The 15,998-nt window shown below is 35.3% G+C and overlaps 1 protein-coding gene across 3 annotated transcripts in view; it reads right to left on the bottom strand.

Annotated features, from left to right (window-relative positions):
* The window catches only part of TAOK1 (TAO kinase 1), a 173,962-nt gene that overhangs the window by 100,921 nt on the left and 57,043 nt on the right, over positions 1-15,998 (bottom strand). For all 3 annotated transcript variants that reach the window (XM_045069951.1, XM_045069950.1, XM_004746938.3), the window contains one exon: positions 10,170-10,391. In XM_045069951.1, coding sequence (XP_044925886.1) covers positions 10,170-10,301 — 132 coding nt within the window. In that variant the 5' untranslated portion in view covers positions 10,302-10,391. The remainder of the gene's footprint in view (positions 1-10,169; positions 10,392-15,998) is intronic.

The raw sequence follows: 15,998 nt of genomic DNA, 5'->3' as shown, positions 1-15,998 counted from the left end.
AGAACCCTGAGATCCTAGGATGGAGTCCTGCATAGGGGCTCCCTGCTCAGTGAGGAGTCTGATTCTCCCTCTTCCTTTGCCCCTCTCCCCCAATAAATAAGTAAAATCTTTAAAAAACAAAACAAAACCCTAGATAATCCTAAACTTGCCCACCCTGCCTCACTTGTTTCTTCTTACAGAAACCACAATAAATGCTCTTACCCATGTTTTTCCCTTGCTGCGTCTGCTTCCTCACTGATACCAGTGCTTCCCCAGATGGCCCCCTCTGGCCTGGCATGCCCCCTTCTCTTGGATCTGTTGAGTATAACAAAACCATCTTTCCGGTGGCTGTTTCTACCTGATCTGTTGGCATCCCCATACCTGAATAAAACCTAAATTAACAACAATAAACTCTTGATTAATTGAAAAGACAGCAAGAAGAGGTGTGCCTGGCTGGCTCAATCAATAGAGCATGCGACTCCTAATCTTAGGGTGGTGAGTTCAAGCCCCACATTGGGCCTAGAGCTCACTTAAAAAAAAAAAAGATGGCAAGCACAAGTAACAAAAGAACAGACAAAATAAACAGAAATCAAATAGAAAAAAACAGACGTATGCCCACCTATAAGCAGTAACTACATAAAATATTAATGGGTAAAATAACTCAATTAAAACAAAGATGAAATAGAGAAAAAGCCCCTTTGTTCTTAGCAGCAATTTTTGGGATAGAACACCCAAAGCACAAGAAACAAAGGCAAAAATAAGTAAGTGGGACTAAATTAAATTAAAAATCTGTGCATGGCAAAACAATCAACAAAATGAAAAAGCAATCAATGGAATGGAAGAAAACATTTGCAAATCATGATAGGGGTTAATATCCAAAATGTTTATAACAAGCTCACAAAACTAAATAGTCAAAAACTAACCCAATTAAAAAACGGACAGAGTACCTAAATAGACATTTTTCAAAAAAAGACTTACAAATGACCAACAGGTAAATAAATGAAAAGGTGCTCAACATAACTAATTATCAGGGAAATTCAAAACTACAATTAGATATCACCTCAAACCTGTTAGAATGGCTCTTATCAAAAAGACAAGTGATAATGAGTATCAGCAAGGGTGTGCAGAAAAGGGAAACCTTGTGCACTGCTTATTGGTACAAACACTATGGAAACCAAAAAGGAAGTTTGTCAAAAAATTAAAAATAGAACTACCATATGACCTAGCCAATCCTACTTCTGGGTACATACCCAAAAGAACTGAATTCAAGATCTTGAAGAGATACCTGCAGCCCCAAATTCACTGCCTTATTCACAGTAGACAAGATACAGAAATAACCAGAAGATTCTGTCAAAGGATGAATGATAAAAATGCGGTACACACACACACACCACAGTATATTAATTCAGCCACGAGGAAGAACCAACAACTTGGATGAAACTTGAGGGCATTATGCTAAGTAAAATAAGTGAGACAGAAAAAGGCAAATACAGGGCATCTGGCTGGCTCAGTTGGATTAGCATGGGACTCTTGATCTCAGGGTCGTGAGTTCAAGCCCCATGTTGGGTGCAGACTACTTAAATAAATAAATAAACTTAAAAAGACAAAGAAAAATAATGTATATTGTCACTTTTATGTAGAATCTACAGAAGCTGCACTCAGAAACAGAGTAAAATAGTGGTTACCAGGGGTTGGGAAGTGGGGGGAAATGGGGAAATACTGGTCAAAGGATATAAACTTCCAGTTATAAGATTAACAAATTCTGGGAATTCAATTCATGGTGATTACAGCTAATAATACCGTATTATACACTTGAAAGTTCCTAAGAGAGTAGATCTTAAATGTTCTCACTATAAAAAGGAAATGATGATTAGGTGACAAGAAGGAGGTGTTAATGATATTATAGTGGTTATCATTTTACAATATATAAATGTATCAAATTGACACACTGGACACCTTAAACTTACACAATATTATGTATCAATCACATCACAATAAAGGTGGAAAAATTCTGGAGGAAAAAGACAACAAAGATGAGAAACAGTTCATATTTTTTAATTTTTGGGGGGGGAGGGCAGGGAAAGAGGGGGAGACAATCATAATCAGGCTCCATGCTTAACCCACTGGTTCAAGCAGGGCTCAATCTCACAACCCTGAGATCATGAGCTGAGCCAAAATCAAGAGCTGGACACTTAACCAACTAAACCACCCAGGCTCCCTAAAGAAATAGCAGGCAAGCATTTGCCAAAGAAAAATGTCTGATTAACGTCAAAGTAGATTTTAAAGCAAGAAATACTATGAAAGATAAAGAGTGAAATTTTGTACTGATAATGGGACAATTCAACAAGAAGATACAATAAGCCAAAATTTGTACATTCCTAATAACACAGCTTAGAAAGTAAGAGAGCGATAAAAGGAAAAACAGATAAATGCACAATCAGAAGAGATCTGAAAACACATCTCTGAGCTGCTGATAGAACATGCACACCAAAACAAATGAAATTAGAAAGGATGCAAAAGATCTGAAGACTATAATCAATATATGTTCTCAGCTTGACATGCATTGATCATTATACCCAACAAACTACAGAATAAATGTAATTTTCCAATTCTGGAAGAAAATATTCACAAAACATATAATAATGGTAAGTACCCAGGACCTACAAAGAACTCATAAAACCCAAAAAAGAAAAATAACCTAGTTTTTAAGAAATGTGCAATACATCTCAACAAACACTTCCCAAAGATATGTGACTGACCATTAAGTCTATGAAAACATACTATCACCAATCATCAGGGAAATATACATTACAACCTTAATGAAATACTATTATACATCCACCAGAATGACTCAAATTAAAATGACTGTCAACAAACACCTAATGTTGGAAAGAACATGAAATAAACAGAATTACCATACGCTACTGATGGGCGCGTAAAATTTTTACTTCTTAAGGAAAAATCTGGGAATTGGTCATAAAACTCAACATATACCTGCCCTATGATCCCAATAATTTCATCCACACTTAAGAAAAATGAAAAACTGAGTTCACAAAGATTTATAAATCAAAAGACTTAAGTCAAAAAACGTTATGAGACAAAGAATGACGTTATATACTAATAAAAGTTCAAAACAGCAAGAAGATTTAACAATTATAAACATTTACAAAACCAAATAAAAGGTCATTAAAATATATGAAGTGAAAATTGACAGAAGTGAAAAGATATTAACAGTTCTACAATAATATTTGGAGACTTTAATATTCCATTAATAATGGAGAGAACAACCAGATAGAAGATAAGCAAGGAAATAGAGAACTTAACACAATAAACCAACCAGATTTAATATACAATTACAGAACACTCTACCCAACAACAGAATACATATTCTTTTCAAGGGTCCGTGGGATACTTTCTTAACATACGTTAGGTCACAAATCAAGTCTCAATAAATTTAAAAAGACAGATATCATACATAGAATCCTCTCTGATCTCAATGCAATAAAGTCAGAAATTTGTAACAAAAAAGGAAAACTAAGGGCGCCTAGGTGGCTCAGTTGGTTAAGCACCAGACTCTTGATTTCAGCTCAGGCCATGATCTCAGGGTTGTAAGATCGAGCCCTACGTCTCCCCCTCCCTCTTCCTTTCCCTCAAAAATAAAAACAAAAAATTAGAAAATTCACAAAGTTGGGGAAATTAAACAACATATTTCTAAACAACAATGGATCAAAGAATAAATCACAAGGGAAATTAGAATACCTAGAGTTGAATGAAGATAAAAATACAGCATATCAAAACTTATGGGGCCAAGTAAAAAAAAAAAAATGCTCAGAAATTTGTAGTTATGCAGACTTACATTAAAAAAAAATTCTCAAATTAACAACCTAACTTAACCACTTAAGGAACTAGAAAAAGAACAAACTAAACCTAAATGTAGTAGAAGTAAGGAAATAATAAAGATTAAAGCAGAGATAAAATAGAGAACAGAAAAATAACAGGGAAAATCAATGAAATCAAAAGTTGGTTTTTCAAAAAGATCAATAAAATTGATGAACCTTTAAGTTAGATGGCCTAAGGAAAAAAGAATACTAAAATCAGAAATTAACAGGGGACATTACTACTGATTCTACAGAAATAAAAGAATTTTAAGAGAGTACTATGAACAACTATATGTCAACAAATTAGATGAAAAGGGTAAATTCTGAAAATACAAAACCTACCAAGACCAAGCCATGAAGAAATAGAAAATCCGAATAGTATTACTTACAAGTAGATTGAATCAGTAATCAAAAATTTCCTAATAAAGCAAAGCCCTGGACCCAATGGACTCTTAAAATTCAACAATTAGGAAACATAAAACCTGATTTACAAATGGGCCTAACACCCTGACACCTTAACAAAGAAAATATACAGATGGGAAATAAGCATATGTAAAGATGGCTCATATCATGTATTACAGGGAAACTGGTATTAAAACAATGAGGTACTACTAGACACAATTAGAACGGCCAAAATCTGGAACACTGACAGTACCCTTTGGTACTGATGAGGATATAGAGCAACAAGAACCCTTCCTTCAGTCTTGGTGGGAATGCAAAATGGCAGAGTCCCTTTATAAGATAGTTTGGTGGTTTCTTACAAAATTAAACATATCTTACCATAAAATGTAGCAATGGCACTCCTTGGTATTTATTTAAAGGAGGTGAAAATATATCCACACAAAAACCTAAAAACCTGCAAAGAGGTTTTCTTTAAGGCAGCAAAAATACTCTGTATGATGATGGGTACTTATAATACATTTGACTATACCCATAGAATGTACAGTATCAAGAGTGAACCCTAATGTTACGGTGATTATGTTATGCCAGTGTAGGTTCATCAGTTGTATTCTGATGGAAGATACTGATAATGGGGGAGGTTATGCATGTGTGAGGGAAAGGATTATATGAAATCCCTCTGTACCTTCCTTTCAATTTTACTGTGAGCCTAACTAAAACTGTTCTAGAAAAATAAAGTCATTTTTAAATATCTCTACTTGAGGTGCCTAGGTGGCTCAGTCAGTTAAGCATCTACCTTTGGCTCAGGTCATGATCTCAGGGTCCTGGGATCCAGCCCTGTGTTGGGCTCCCTACTCAGCTGGAAATCCGCTTCTCCTCCTTCTGCCCCTATCCCCAGATCATGCTCTCTCACATGAGCTTTCTCTCTCTAAAAATAAATAAAATCTTTTTAAAATAAATAAATAAATATCTCTACTTAATTTAAAATCTTCATCTCAATTTCCTTAAGATGAAACTGTTCAGGTTTATAAAGTATTACAATTTCACTTCTCAACAGGAAGTATATTTTTTAAGTTTTTAGTAATCTCCATATCCAACATAGAGCTTGAACTCTCCAGGACCCCCAGATAAAGAGATGCATGCTCTTCCGACTGAACCACCCACGCACCTCTATGTATCTTTTACCTGCTTATGGCAGTGTATTTTTAAACAATGAAAAAAAATTAACCTACTTTCTCGCTTCAATAAGTTTTATGCCAAAAGATGTCTTCTTTCACCTGTAGAAGAACTGCCAAATAGATACACACCATAAAATATTTCTCCCAGGGGTGCCTGGGTGGCCCTGTTGGTTAAGCAACCAATTTGATTCTGGCTCAGGTCACAATCTCAGGGTTGTGAAATCAAGCCCTGCATTCAGCTCCATGTTCAGCATGGGGCCTGCTTAAGATTCTCTCTCTCTTTCTCCCTCTGCCTCTTCCTACTCATGCTCTGTTCTCTCTTGAAAAGCAAAAACAAACAAAACTTCCCCCCAAAACCTCTTTAAATTACTATCACTTCCGGTTCTATTCTTTCTTCTCTTTGCCTACTTAGGCACTAATACCATATGGCTTTGATGATTGTGCTTAGTTATAAAAAAAAATTTTAAATAAACACTACACCAATGTGGGGCTCAAACTCACAACCCTACAACCCTGAGATCAAAAGTTGCATGCTCCACTGACTGAACCAACTGGGTGTCTTTACTGTCACAGTTTTTTAGTAATTGATAATCCAAGCCTCCCTTCAATGGTCTCCTATTAAATATTCTTCATTTTCTAGGCTACTCACATTACTTTAATCTCCTTTTCTTCTTTTTCCCTCCAAACTAGCAAACATATCTATTTAGAAGAAATATAATGATGTTCAATTATAGTATTATTTCTAACAGCAAAAAAAGGGGGCAGGGTTGGAAAAACCTAACTATCTAATCATGTGGAATGAAAAGCAAATTATGATATATTGAATGGATATATAAAATCTGATACAATAATTGTTATACATGTATACTTATTAATATGAAAAATAAGCAGGACTATAAAATTTTTAAAAACAAATGATACCATTTTCATTGTAAAACCTAAATGGCAAGTGAACAGTATATAAACAGTACATGTTACAAATATATGTTGGATAAATAATTATTTCATTTTGTCCTGGACTATGGGGTTTCTAGGACATGGGACTTTCCCCACTAACACCGGGAGTCTTGGCTAAGTTGAAATAACAGTCATCTTAAATCTATGTACATTACTGAAAGGCTGAAAAGATATAAATGAAATAGTATCAATGGTTACCTGAAGGGAAAATAATTATAAGTAATGGCTTCTGTATGCTTTTCATTTCTCAGTTAAAGGTGATATAATACATTTTTATATGAACAAGCAAAGTTTACTAAGGGTCTTTTACTGAAAATCTCAAACCAGAATTATAGTTAAAATTCAAGAGAAAACAGACTTAGTTACAACAATAAAAAAGTAATGAGAGAAGAGCCAAAACTAAAACCAGGAATGAGCGGGAACAGTACAACCAATTTGCAGAAATAAAAAGAGTTATACGTGAGATACTATTTACAAGTGAATACCAATAAATTAGATAATCTAGGTGAAACAAATTCCTAGAACCCACAAATAAAGGAACTTAAGAAAATAAAAAATAGCAACAGACATTTAACAAGTAAGCACTGAAAAAGTAATCAAAAACAAAGTCCATAACCAGATGCCTTTCCTGTGAATTCTACCAAACAGTTAAAGAATGAACACCAATTCTTCCCCAACTCTTCCAAAAAATAAGAGAACACTTCCTAACTCAATGAGGCCAGTATTAACCTGACACCAATACCAGACCAAGAAAATCACAAGAAAATTACAGTGTCTCTTATGAACACTGATATAAAAATCCTCAAAGTACTATCAAACCAAATCCAATAGCATATTAAATTATAAACCATGACAAAGTGGAATTTATTCCAGAAATGCACGAGCAGTTCAATGTAACAAAATCAATAATGTAATATACTACATTAGCAGAACAAAGAAGAAAAAACATATCATCATCTTAATTGATACCAAAAAGATAAAATAACAGGGGCGCCTGGGTGGCTCAGTGGGTTAAAGCCTCGGCCTTCGGCTCAGGTTATGATCCCTCCTCGGATAGAGCCCCACATCAGGCTCTCTGCTCAGCGGGAAGCCTGCTTCCTCCTCTCTCTCTGCCTGTCTCTCTGCCTACTTATGATCTTTGTCTGTCAAATAAATAAATAAAATCTTTTTTAAAAATTTAAAAAAAGGATACATAACAGAGTGCAACAACCCTTCATTAAAAAAACAAAAAACAAAAAACAAAACACACAACTAGAAACAGAAGGCACTTCCTCAATATGATAAAGGGCATTTAGGAAAACCCCACAGCTAATATCATCCTCAATGACGAAAACTGAAAAAAAGCTTTCTCCCTAAAATCAGGAACAAGGATGCTCACTTTCATCACCACCATCAAAGTTCTAATTAGTGCAAACAGGTAAGAAAAACAAATAAAAAGCATCCAAATTGGAAAGGAAGAAGTAAAACAATTTTTACTTGTAAGTGCCATGATCTTATACAAAATTCCAAAGTATCCACATGAAAGATACTAGAGCTAAGAAAATTAGCAAAATTGTAGGATTAAAAAAAAAAAAAAACCAATGCACATAAATCAGCTGTTTCTATATACCAGCAATGAATAATCTAAAGAGGGAATTAAGAAAGTCATTACATTTACAGTAGTATCTAAAAGAAAAACAGACTGATGACTATATTTAAGCAATGAATTATAACACTTGAACACTGAAAACTATAAAACATTGCTGAACAGAATTAAAGAAGACCTAAATAAATGTTTAGAAGGACATTTGCATTCATAGTGAGGCTTAATATTGGTAAGATGCCAATACTACCAAGCATCGTCTACAGATTTATACAATTCGTATAATTTTATACAAAAGCCAATCCTCAAATTCATATGGAATTGCAAAGGGCCCCAAATAGCAAAAACTATCTTTAAAAAGAATAAAGTTATCCCTGATCTCAAACTTACTACAAAGCTACAGTAATCAAAACAGTATGATACTAGCATAAAGATGGATATGCAGACAAATGGAAAATAACAGTTTTCAGAAGTAAACCTATACAATATGACCAATTGATTGCACAAATACGTCAAGACAATTCAACGGGGAAAGAAAAGTCTTTATAATAAAAGGCACTGGAACAACTGGATTTCCACATACAAAAGAATGAAGTTGGACCTTTACCTCACAACATATACAAAAATTAACTCAAAATGAGTCAAGAGCTAAGACCATAAAACTCTTAGGAGAAAACATAGGGATAAATCTTCATGACCTTGGATTTCACACTGGATTCTTAGACATGACACCAAAAGCATAAGTAACAATGACAAAAAAATAGACCAATTGGACTTAATCCAAATTTAATACTTCAGTACATCAAAGGACATTATCAAAAAAGTGAAAAGACGAACTATAGAATGGGAGAAAATACTTGCAAATTGTGCATCTGATAAGGATTTAATATTCAGAATACATAATGAGCCTTTACAACTCAACATGGAGACAAACAACCTGAATTTTAAAATGGGCAAAGGATCCGAATAGGCATTTCTCCAAAGAAGATATACAAATGGCCAATAAGCACATGAAAAGCTGCTCAACATTATTAGCCAATAGGGAAATACAAATCAAAACATCAAGATACTATTTCACACCGAGTAGGATAGCTATAATCAAAGTAACAAAAATAAGAGGCATTTGCAAGGACATGGAGTAACTAGAACTCTGGTAAACTGCTAGTGGGAATGGAAACTGCTAGTGGGAATGGAAACATATAATGGTGCAGTCTGGCAGTTTATCAAAAAGTTAAACATAAAATTACCGTGTGATCTAGTATTTTCACTCCTAAATATGCACCCAAATTTGAAAACAGTGACTCAAACGAGCATTTGTACACCAGTGTTCATTATAGCATTTATTCACAATAGCCAAAAGGTGGACATGATCTAGTGTCCATCAACAAATGAATGGATAAGCAAACCATAGTATATTCATAAAATGGGATATTATTCAGCTATATAAAGGAATGAAGCACTGATACATGCTACAACATGGCTGACCTATAAAGTATTATGCTATACATTATACTAAGTGATATAAGCTATACACAAAAGTACAAATATTATATGATTTCATTTTATTCATATGATATATCTAGAATAGCCAAATTCATAGAAAAAAGTAGATCAGAGGTTAGGTAGAGGGAGAAGGAGGAGTTGTTGCTAATAAATACAGAGCTTCTATTGGGGTGATGAAAAGGTTTTAGAAATAATGTTAATGGTTGTACAACATTTTTGTGAGTGTAATTAACATCACAAACTGTACAGTTAAAAATGCTTAAAATGGCAAATTTGATGATTCTTTTAGCACAACACATGCATATACATACACAAGAAAAAAAGACTTTGGTACATAACCTTCTGTCAAAAGATAATCCTAGATTTCCACAAGCACTAAAACTGTGTATGAGACTTTACAGAAGTCGGTGTTCTGCAACACTTAATTCTATAGTAATGTAAGTCATTAGACACCTCAAACCACTGTGCTAAAATGCTAAACCACATGTAAGTTAAAGCAAAATAAAATTCCCCCATTTTTTCCAACAATCTGAGAAGCTCAATAAATACAACTACCTACTTTCATATTATACACATTTATCTATGCAAGTAATTATAAAATGGACTATGTTTCTTTATATTATTTTTTTTTCACCCTGCTGGGACTAGATACTAAGTAAATACTGGTCACTGGTATAAACCTTTAACACTTACAAAATACACTGCTCCAAAGCTTCCATGGCCAATTTCTCTGAGATCTGTGAAGAGCTTCTCTGGATCTTCTTTGAAGAAGAGCTCTGCAATTTCAGGGTCCTTCAGGCTGCCCGCTCGGTTAGTTGATGGCATCCTGCTGGGCAATCAGTTCTCTGATTCTAATTTTATACTGCTATCCCAATCCTTGGTTCATCTGTATGAATGAAGCCACGTTGGCATGAACTATTGTAGAAAAAGAAGGAAAAAAAGTCAGGAAAAGCAAAAGCTGCTAAGAATAATTAATACAAGATCATTTTCTGATAGCATATACAAAATTATCTCAGGCATTGATTTTTCACTGAAAAGGAAATGTGGTCTACTAATTCTTCAACCTGGTTCATCATCACAATCACTTGTGGTACTTTAAGAAAACCCAGATTCTTAATATCCATAGTATGTAAATATATACTATATTTATACTTTTAAAAATTAAACAAATCTTATGTCTTAGAAGCCTTTCTGTATCTGTACTTAAAGAGTTATCTAATCCAGATGCAGTGCACCCATCGGAAGAGATAACACATAAGCTATCAAAAACATGCACAACTTAAGTTGTGCCAATACTGTCTCTAACACCAGGAAGATTTCCATCTATTAATGTTATTCAAATGTAAGAAAATACACAAAAGATTTAATTCAGTCAGTTATTTCTTTTCCTTTCAGATACCATTTGCCAGTGTTAATCAACTCTAACAGGCATTCCAAAGAAAACTACAATGGGACAAAGTAATGAATTTCATACAGATAACTGTTGCCCCATAAAACTGATTCACATTAAAAAATATGGCCTTTGTCAAATCTATGTCATAAGTAGATACCACAAATAACCACTAAATTCCCTGGTGTTATCAGTTCCTTTATACCTGATTACTCAATTTTAAAACTATCTGTCATAATTGACAGGCTTCAGAACTTGGGCTGGAATGACACAGCCTGGACATGAATCCTGGCAACACTATTTACAAACTGTGAGCATGGGTATCCTCATTTCCCTAATCTGTACGCTGAAAATAACCTATTTCATAGAACGGGATAGCATCCTCCAGAAAAATCTGAGAAGTAAGAAATAATGAGGGAACTGAACATTAACCTTATCAAATACCAAAAAGTAACTATAGCATCATTTAGAATACTAAAAATAGGACAAGCAAATCCATAATCTAAAAGACAGTCCAGAAACAAACCCATGTATGTCTATCTTGGAATTTAGCATACAACTAAAGGAGAAGAAATAAATGTTGAGAAGAATTGAGAACCCATTCAAAAAACATATATAAAAATTATAATCCATGCTAAGTGGCTTAAGAAACATCCCAAATAAATGAGGAAAAAATGAATTTGAGACCTGTTCCTTAAACTGAACACCTGAATTACATATGGGTCAGAAATACAAACATAAAGAATGAAACTGAGGCAGCTGTTTGGCTCAGTAAGAAGAACATGACTCGATCTTGGGGTCATAAGCTTGAGCCCCACGCTAGGCACAGAAATTACTTGAATAAAACTATACGTAAGTACTAGAAACAAATAAGTTCCTCCATAATCAAGGACTGAGGAAACTTTTCTATGATCCAAATCCAAAACAACAACAAAGACTGATATATATTTAACAATACAAAAAAGATAACTTGGAATGAGGGGCCATGGAAAAGGATACTCCAAACAAAAAGACAGAAGATAAACTTGGGGGAAAAGTTCAAAACTTATGTTTACAAAGGGTTAATATCCCTAATATGTAAAAAGTTAAAAAAAAAAAAAGACAATCAGATACCCTTAATAGCTGAAAAGTTCCTGAAAATAGCCAAGAATAAATACAGGAGATATGCATAGTTCACAGAAAAAAAAACTGCACTTCAATTAAGTTAATGACTTCAAAAGATTAAATTGCTTAGGGGTGCCTGGTGGCTTAGTTGGTTAGGCATCTGCCTTCAGCTGAGGGTCACGATCTCAGGTTCCTGGGATCTAGCCCCATGTCAGGCTCCCTGCTCAATGAGGAGTCTGCTTCTCCCTCTGCCTCCCAACTCCCCCCACCCCCGCTTGTGCTCACTCTCTCTCTCTCTCTCTCAAATAAATAAATAAAAGCTTTAAAAAAAATTTAATTGCTTAAATCTAACCACACCAAGTAAAAGAAATACAAATTAAAACTATACTAAGATTTAATTTTATACCTACCAGAAAGGCAAAAACTCACCACATGCTGATGGTAGAGTGAAGGGAAATATACATACACTCATCCATTAATAGCAGTAATGAAAAAACAGTACAAACCCCATGGAGAAAAGTCTAGCAAATACATATATGCACTTATCATTTCCCACAATAATACCACTTTAAGGAATCAATACCAAAGACACTTATAGAAAACATAAGAAATGATAAATGCATAAGGTCAGGAACTGGAAATCCTTACGTGGACTGTAAAATGGTACAACCATTTTGGAGAACTGTTTAGCAGATGCTTATCAAGAAAAATAAACATTTGGGGCGCCTGGGTGGCTCAGTGGGTTAAGCCGCTGCCATGATCATGCTCAGGTCATGATCTCAGGGTCCTGGGATCGAGTCCCACATCGGGCTCTCTGCTCAGCAGGGAGCCTGCTTCCTCCTCTCTCTCTCTCTGCCTGCCTCTCTACCTGCTTGTAATTTCTCTCTGTCAAATAAATAAATAAAATCTTAAAAAAAAAAAAAAAAGAAAAGAAAAGAAAAGAAAAATGAACATTTACTATTTGAAGGAGCAATTCCTAAACTAGCTGTCATTTATTTGAAGAAAAGAAAATACAGGCACACAAAAACTCGCACAAAGTAGCTTTATTCTTAGTAGTCCAAAACTACAAATAATACAAATGTCTATCAACAAATAAATGTGTAATAGAATTGTGTTATACTCACACAACGAAATACTATTCAGTGCAATGAAAATGAATAAACTACTGATTCACACAGGAGCACAAATGAGTAATGAGTATCAAAAGCATTATGCTGACTCAGCAAAAGAAGCCAGAAACAAGAGTACACACTTTATGATTCGCCCGATAAATGCTCAAACAGGCAAAACTAGTCTAAAGTAATAGATCCATGGATACTTGGTGCAGGTATGGGGAACAAAGGGGCCCAAAGGAGCCTCTAGAAATAATAGAAAGTTCTATATCTTGAGGTAGTAAATTATAGATGTATATACACTTGTATCAAGTGTAACTTGATATTATGTAACTGGGTCATAAAACTACAACTGAACACATAAAATGGATACATTTCACTATACAGAAAGTATACGTCAATGAAATTAACTTTAAAAAATTAAATGGCTTAGGGGCACCTGGGTGGCTCAGTGGGTTAAAGCGTCTGCCTTTGGCTCGGGTCATGATCCCAGGGTCCTGGGATGGAGCCCATATCGGGCTCTCTGCTCAGCAGGGAACCTGCTTCCTCCTCTCTCTCTCTATCTCTCTCTCTCTCTCTCTGCCTGCCTCTCTGCCTACTTGCGACCTCTGTCAAATAAATAAATAAAAATCTTTAAAAAAAATTAAATGGCTTAAATCTAAGTACCATATACACATATATAAAATCTAAGTACCAGTGGTGCCTGGGTGGCTTAGGCATGAGGTCATGATCCCAGGATCCTGGGATAGACCCCATGTCTGGCTCCTTGCTCAGGGAGGAGCCTGCTTCTCCCTCTCCTCCCCCTGCCTCTGCCTGGGGTTCTCCCTGCTTGTTCCCTCTCTCTCTGTGCCAAATAAGTTTCTTTTTTAAATCTAAGTACCATATATATGCTCTCTTGTATGTGCACTCAATATAGTGCAAATTTATGAACAAGGTATAGAAGGATATGTATTAAATTGTTAATATTTTCTGTGATAAAGTATAGCCATGAAAAGCATTACTTGTTAGTCTACACATATGTATTCTCTGAATTTTTATAGCTACTGTTTTAGTAATTTTAAGAAATTTACTTACATTGTACTTTAAATTTGAGAAAAATTAAGATAGAACATTTTTAGAACTAGAATACTTATTCTGACTAGGGAGAACAACCAAAAGGTTATCTGCACTTTTTTAAATTCACAAAAGATTTATGCATTTTACAATTTTCTATGTCAAAAAAAAGTTGAGTCACACAAAAATGGAAACTTCCAGAGCAAACACAATTAAGAATTAACATTTCTTAAATATATAGTTATCATTCAAATCACTCAGGAAGTAGCTAATTCACCAACATATAAATAAATGGCCAAAGGATGTATGTCAGCACTCCATAAACAGGTAATATAAATTACTGGGGAGGGGCGCCTGGGTGGCTCAGTGGGTTAAAGCATCTGCCTTCCGCTCAGGTCATGATCTCAGGGTCCTGGGATAGAGTCCCACATCGGGCTCTCTGCTCAGCATGGAGCCTGCTTCCTCCTCTCTCTCTGCCTGCCTCTCTGCCTACTTGTGATCTCTGTCTGTCAAATAAATAAATAAATAAATAAATAAATAAATAAATATTTTTAAAATAAATAAATAGCTGGGGAGAAGAGTTAAAGCTTGATAGGCACTGCCATGAGTTTGGGATTCTATCTTCCTCCTTTAACTCCTAGCAGCTTTGACCTAAGAGTGGCCTGAATTACAGCAAGGAAACCCATGGAGAAATTCCAACCCCCCTCCTTTTAAATGTAGTACTATGTACACTTTTATTTTTATTTTTTTGTTATTCATTTGACACAGAGAGAGAGGGAGAGAGATCACAAGTAGGCAGAGCATCAGGCGATGGGGGTGGGGGAAGCAGGCTCCCTGCTGAGCAGAGAACCCAATTCAAGGCTTGATCCCAGGACCCTGAGATCATGACCTGAGCTGAAGGCAGAGGCTTCACCCACTGAGCCACCCAGGTGCCCCAAAATTCCCTCCTTCTATCCAAAAGACCAGGAAGAGGAGATCCTGTGATCTAGAGATTGTAGGGAGAAAAGCAATTATTTTCTCTTTTCTCTCCTTAGCCACAGAACTGCACTGTGCCAGCAACAGAAAAAAAAAAAAAAAAAAAAAAAAAAAACTGTGAGAAAACCTCTCTTTGGCGAGAAAAATCGGAAAACAGTGCCCCTGTTGGTCCAAAAATTATCAGGGGAATTCCCATAATTTTTTATAAGCTCCTCTCTTCTTTCCCCATTCACTTAAGGTGATGCCCCAGGGATGGGGAACTATATACTGCACAGGTCGAAATGCTTAGAGAAAAATCTATCTTTCTGATCAGAAGAACCAGGGGAAAGTCCACTGGGAATTAAAGAGTAAATGGAGGAAAATCATGGAGAAGAGAGAGCTGGAAAAGAGATCCCTAATTCTTTTACTTTGGTATAAACCAAAACAAATACTGATTTGCACTTGTGTAAAGTAGACTAAAAGAAGTGCAGCAAAGGCTACACTAAAGACAACTGAACTATAGTATAAACCACTGCCAAGTCTCATCCTTTTACTGAGAGGCACAGTACAAGACAAATCCAAAGAGAGCAGCAAAAGTTTTGGAAATAGAACTTGATACTGGAACCACCACTCACAGAAAGTTAGATGGAACTTCCCATTTAAACCAGGTGGTGTCTACTAAAACAAAGAAAACAAATCAATGTTCTCTACAGCATATTAATAAGGCTCAAAAATGACAACATAATATTCACAATGTCCAAGATAAAATCCAAAAATTACTCTACATGCAAAAACAAACAAAACACGCATGCACATGTGCAGATGCGCGCGCGCACACACACACACACACAAAACTGGTTAATGTGACAAATTATCAAGGGAAGAGAGAGGACCTACAGATGCCTATGA

The sequence above is a fragment of the Mustela putorius genome, unplaced genomic scaffold (assembly GCF_011764305.1).
Source record: "Mustela putorius furo isolate JIRA1106 unplaced genomic scaffold, ASM1176430v1.1 tig00003962_pilon_pilon_pilon, whole genome shotgun sequence".
NCBI lineage: Eukaryota > Metazoa > Chordata > Mammalia > Carnivora > Mustelidae > Mustela > Mustela putorius.
Note: the sequence above shows the minus strand (reverse complement) of the source record. Positions and strands in the feature narration are given on the sequence as shown.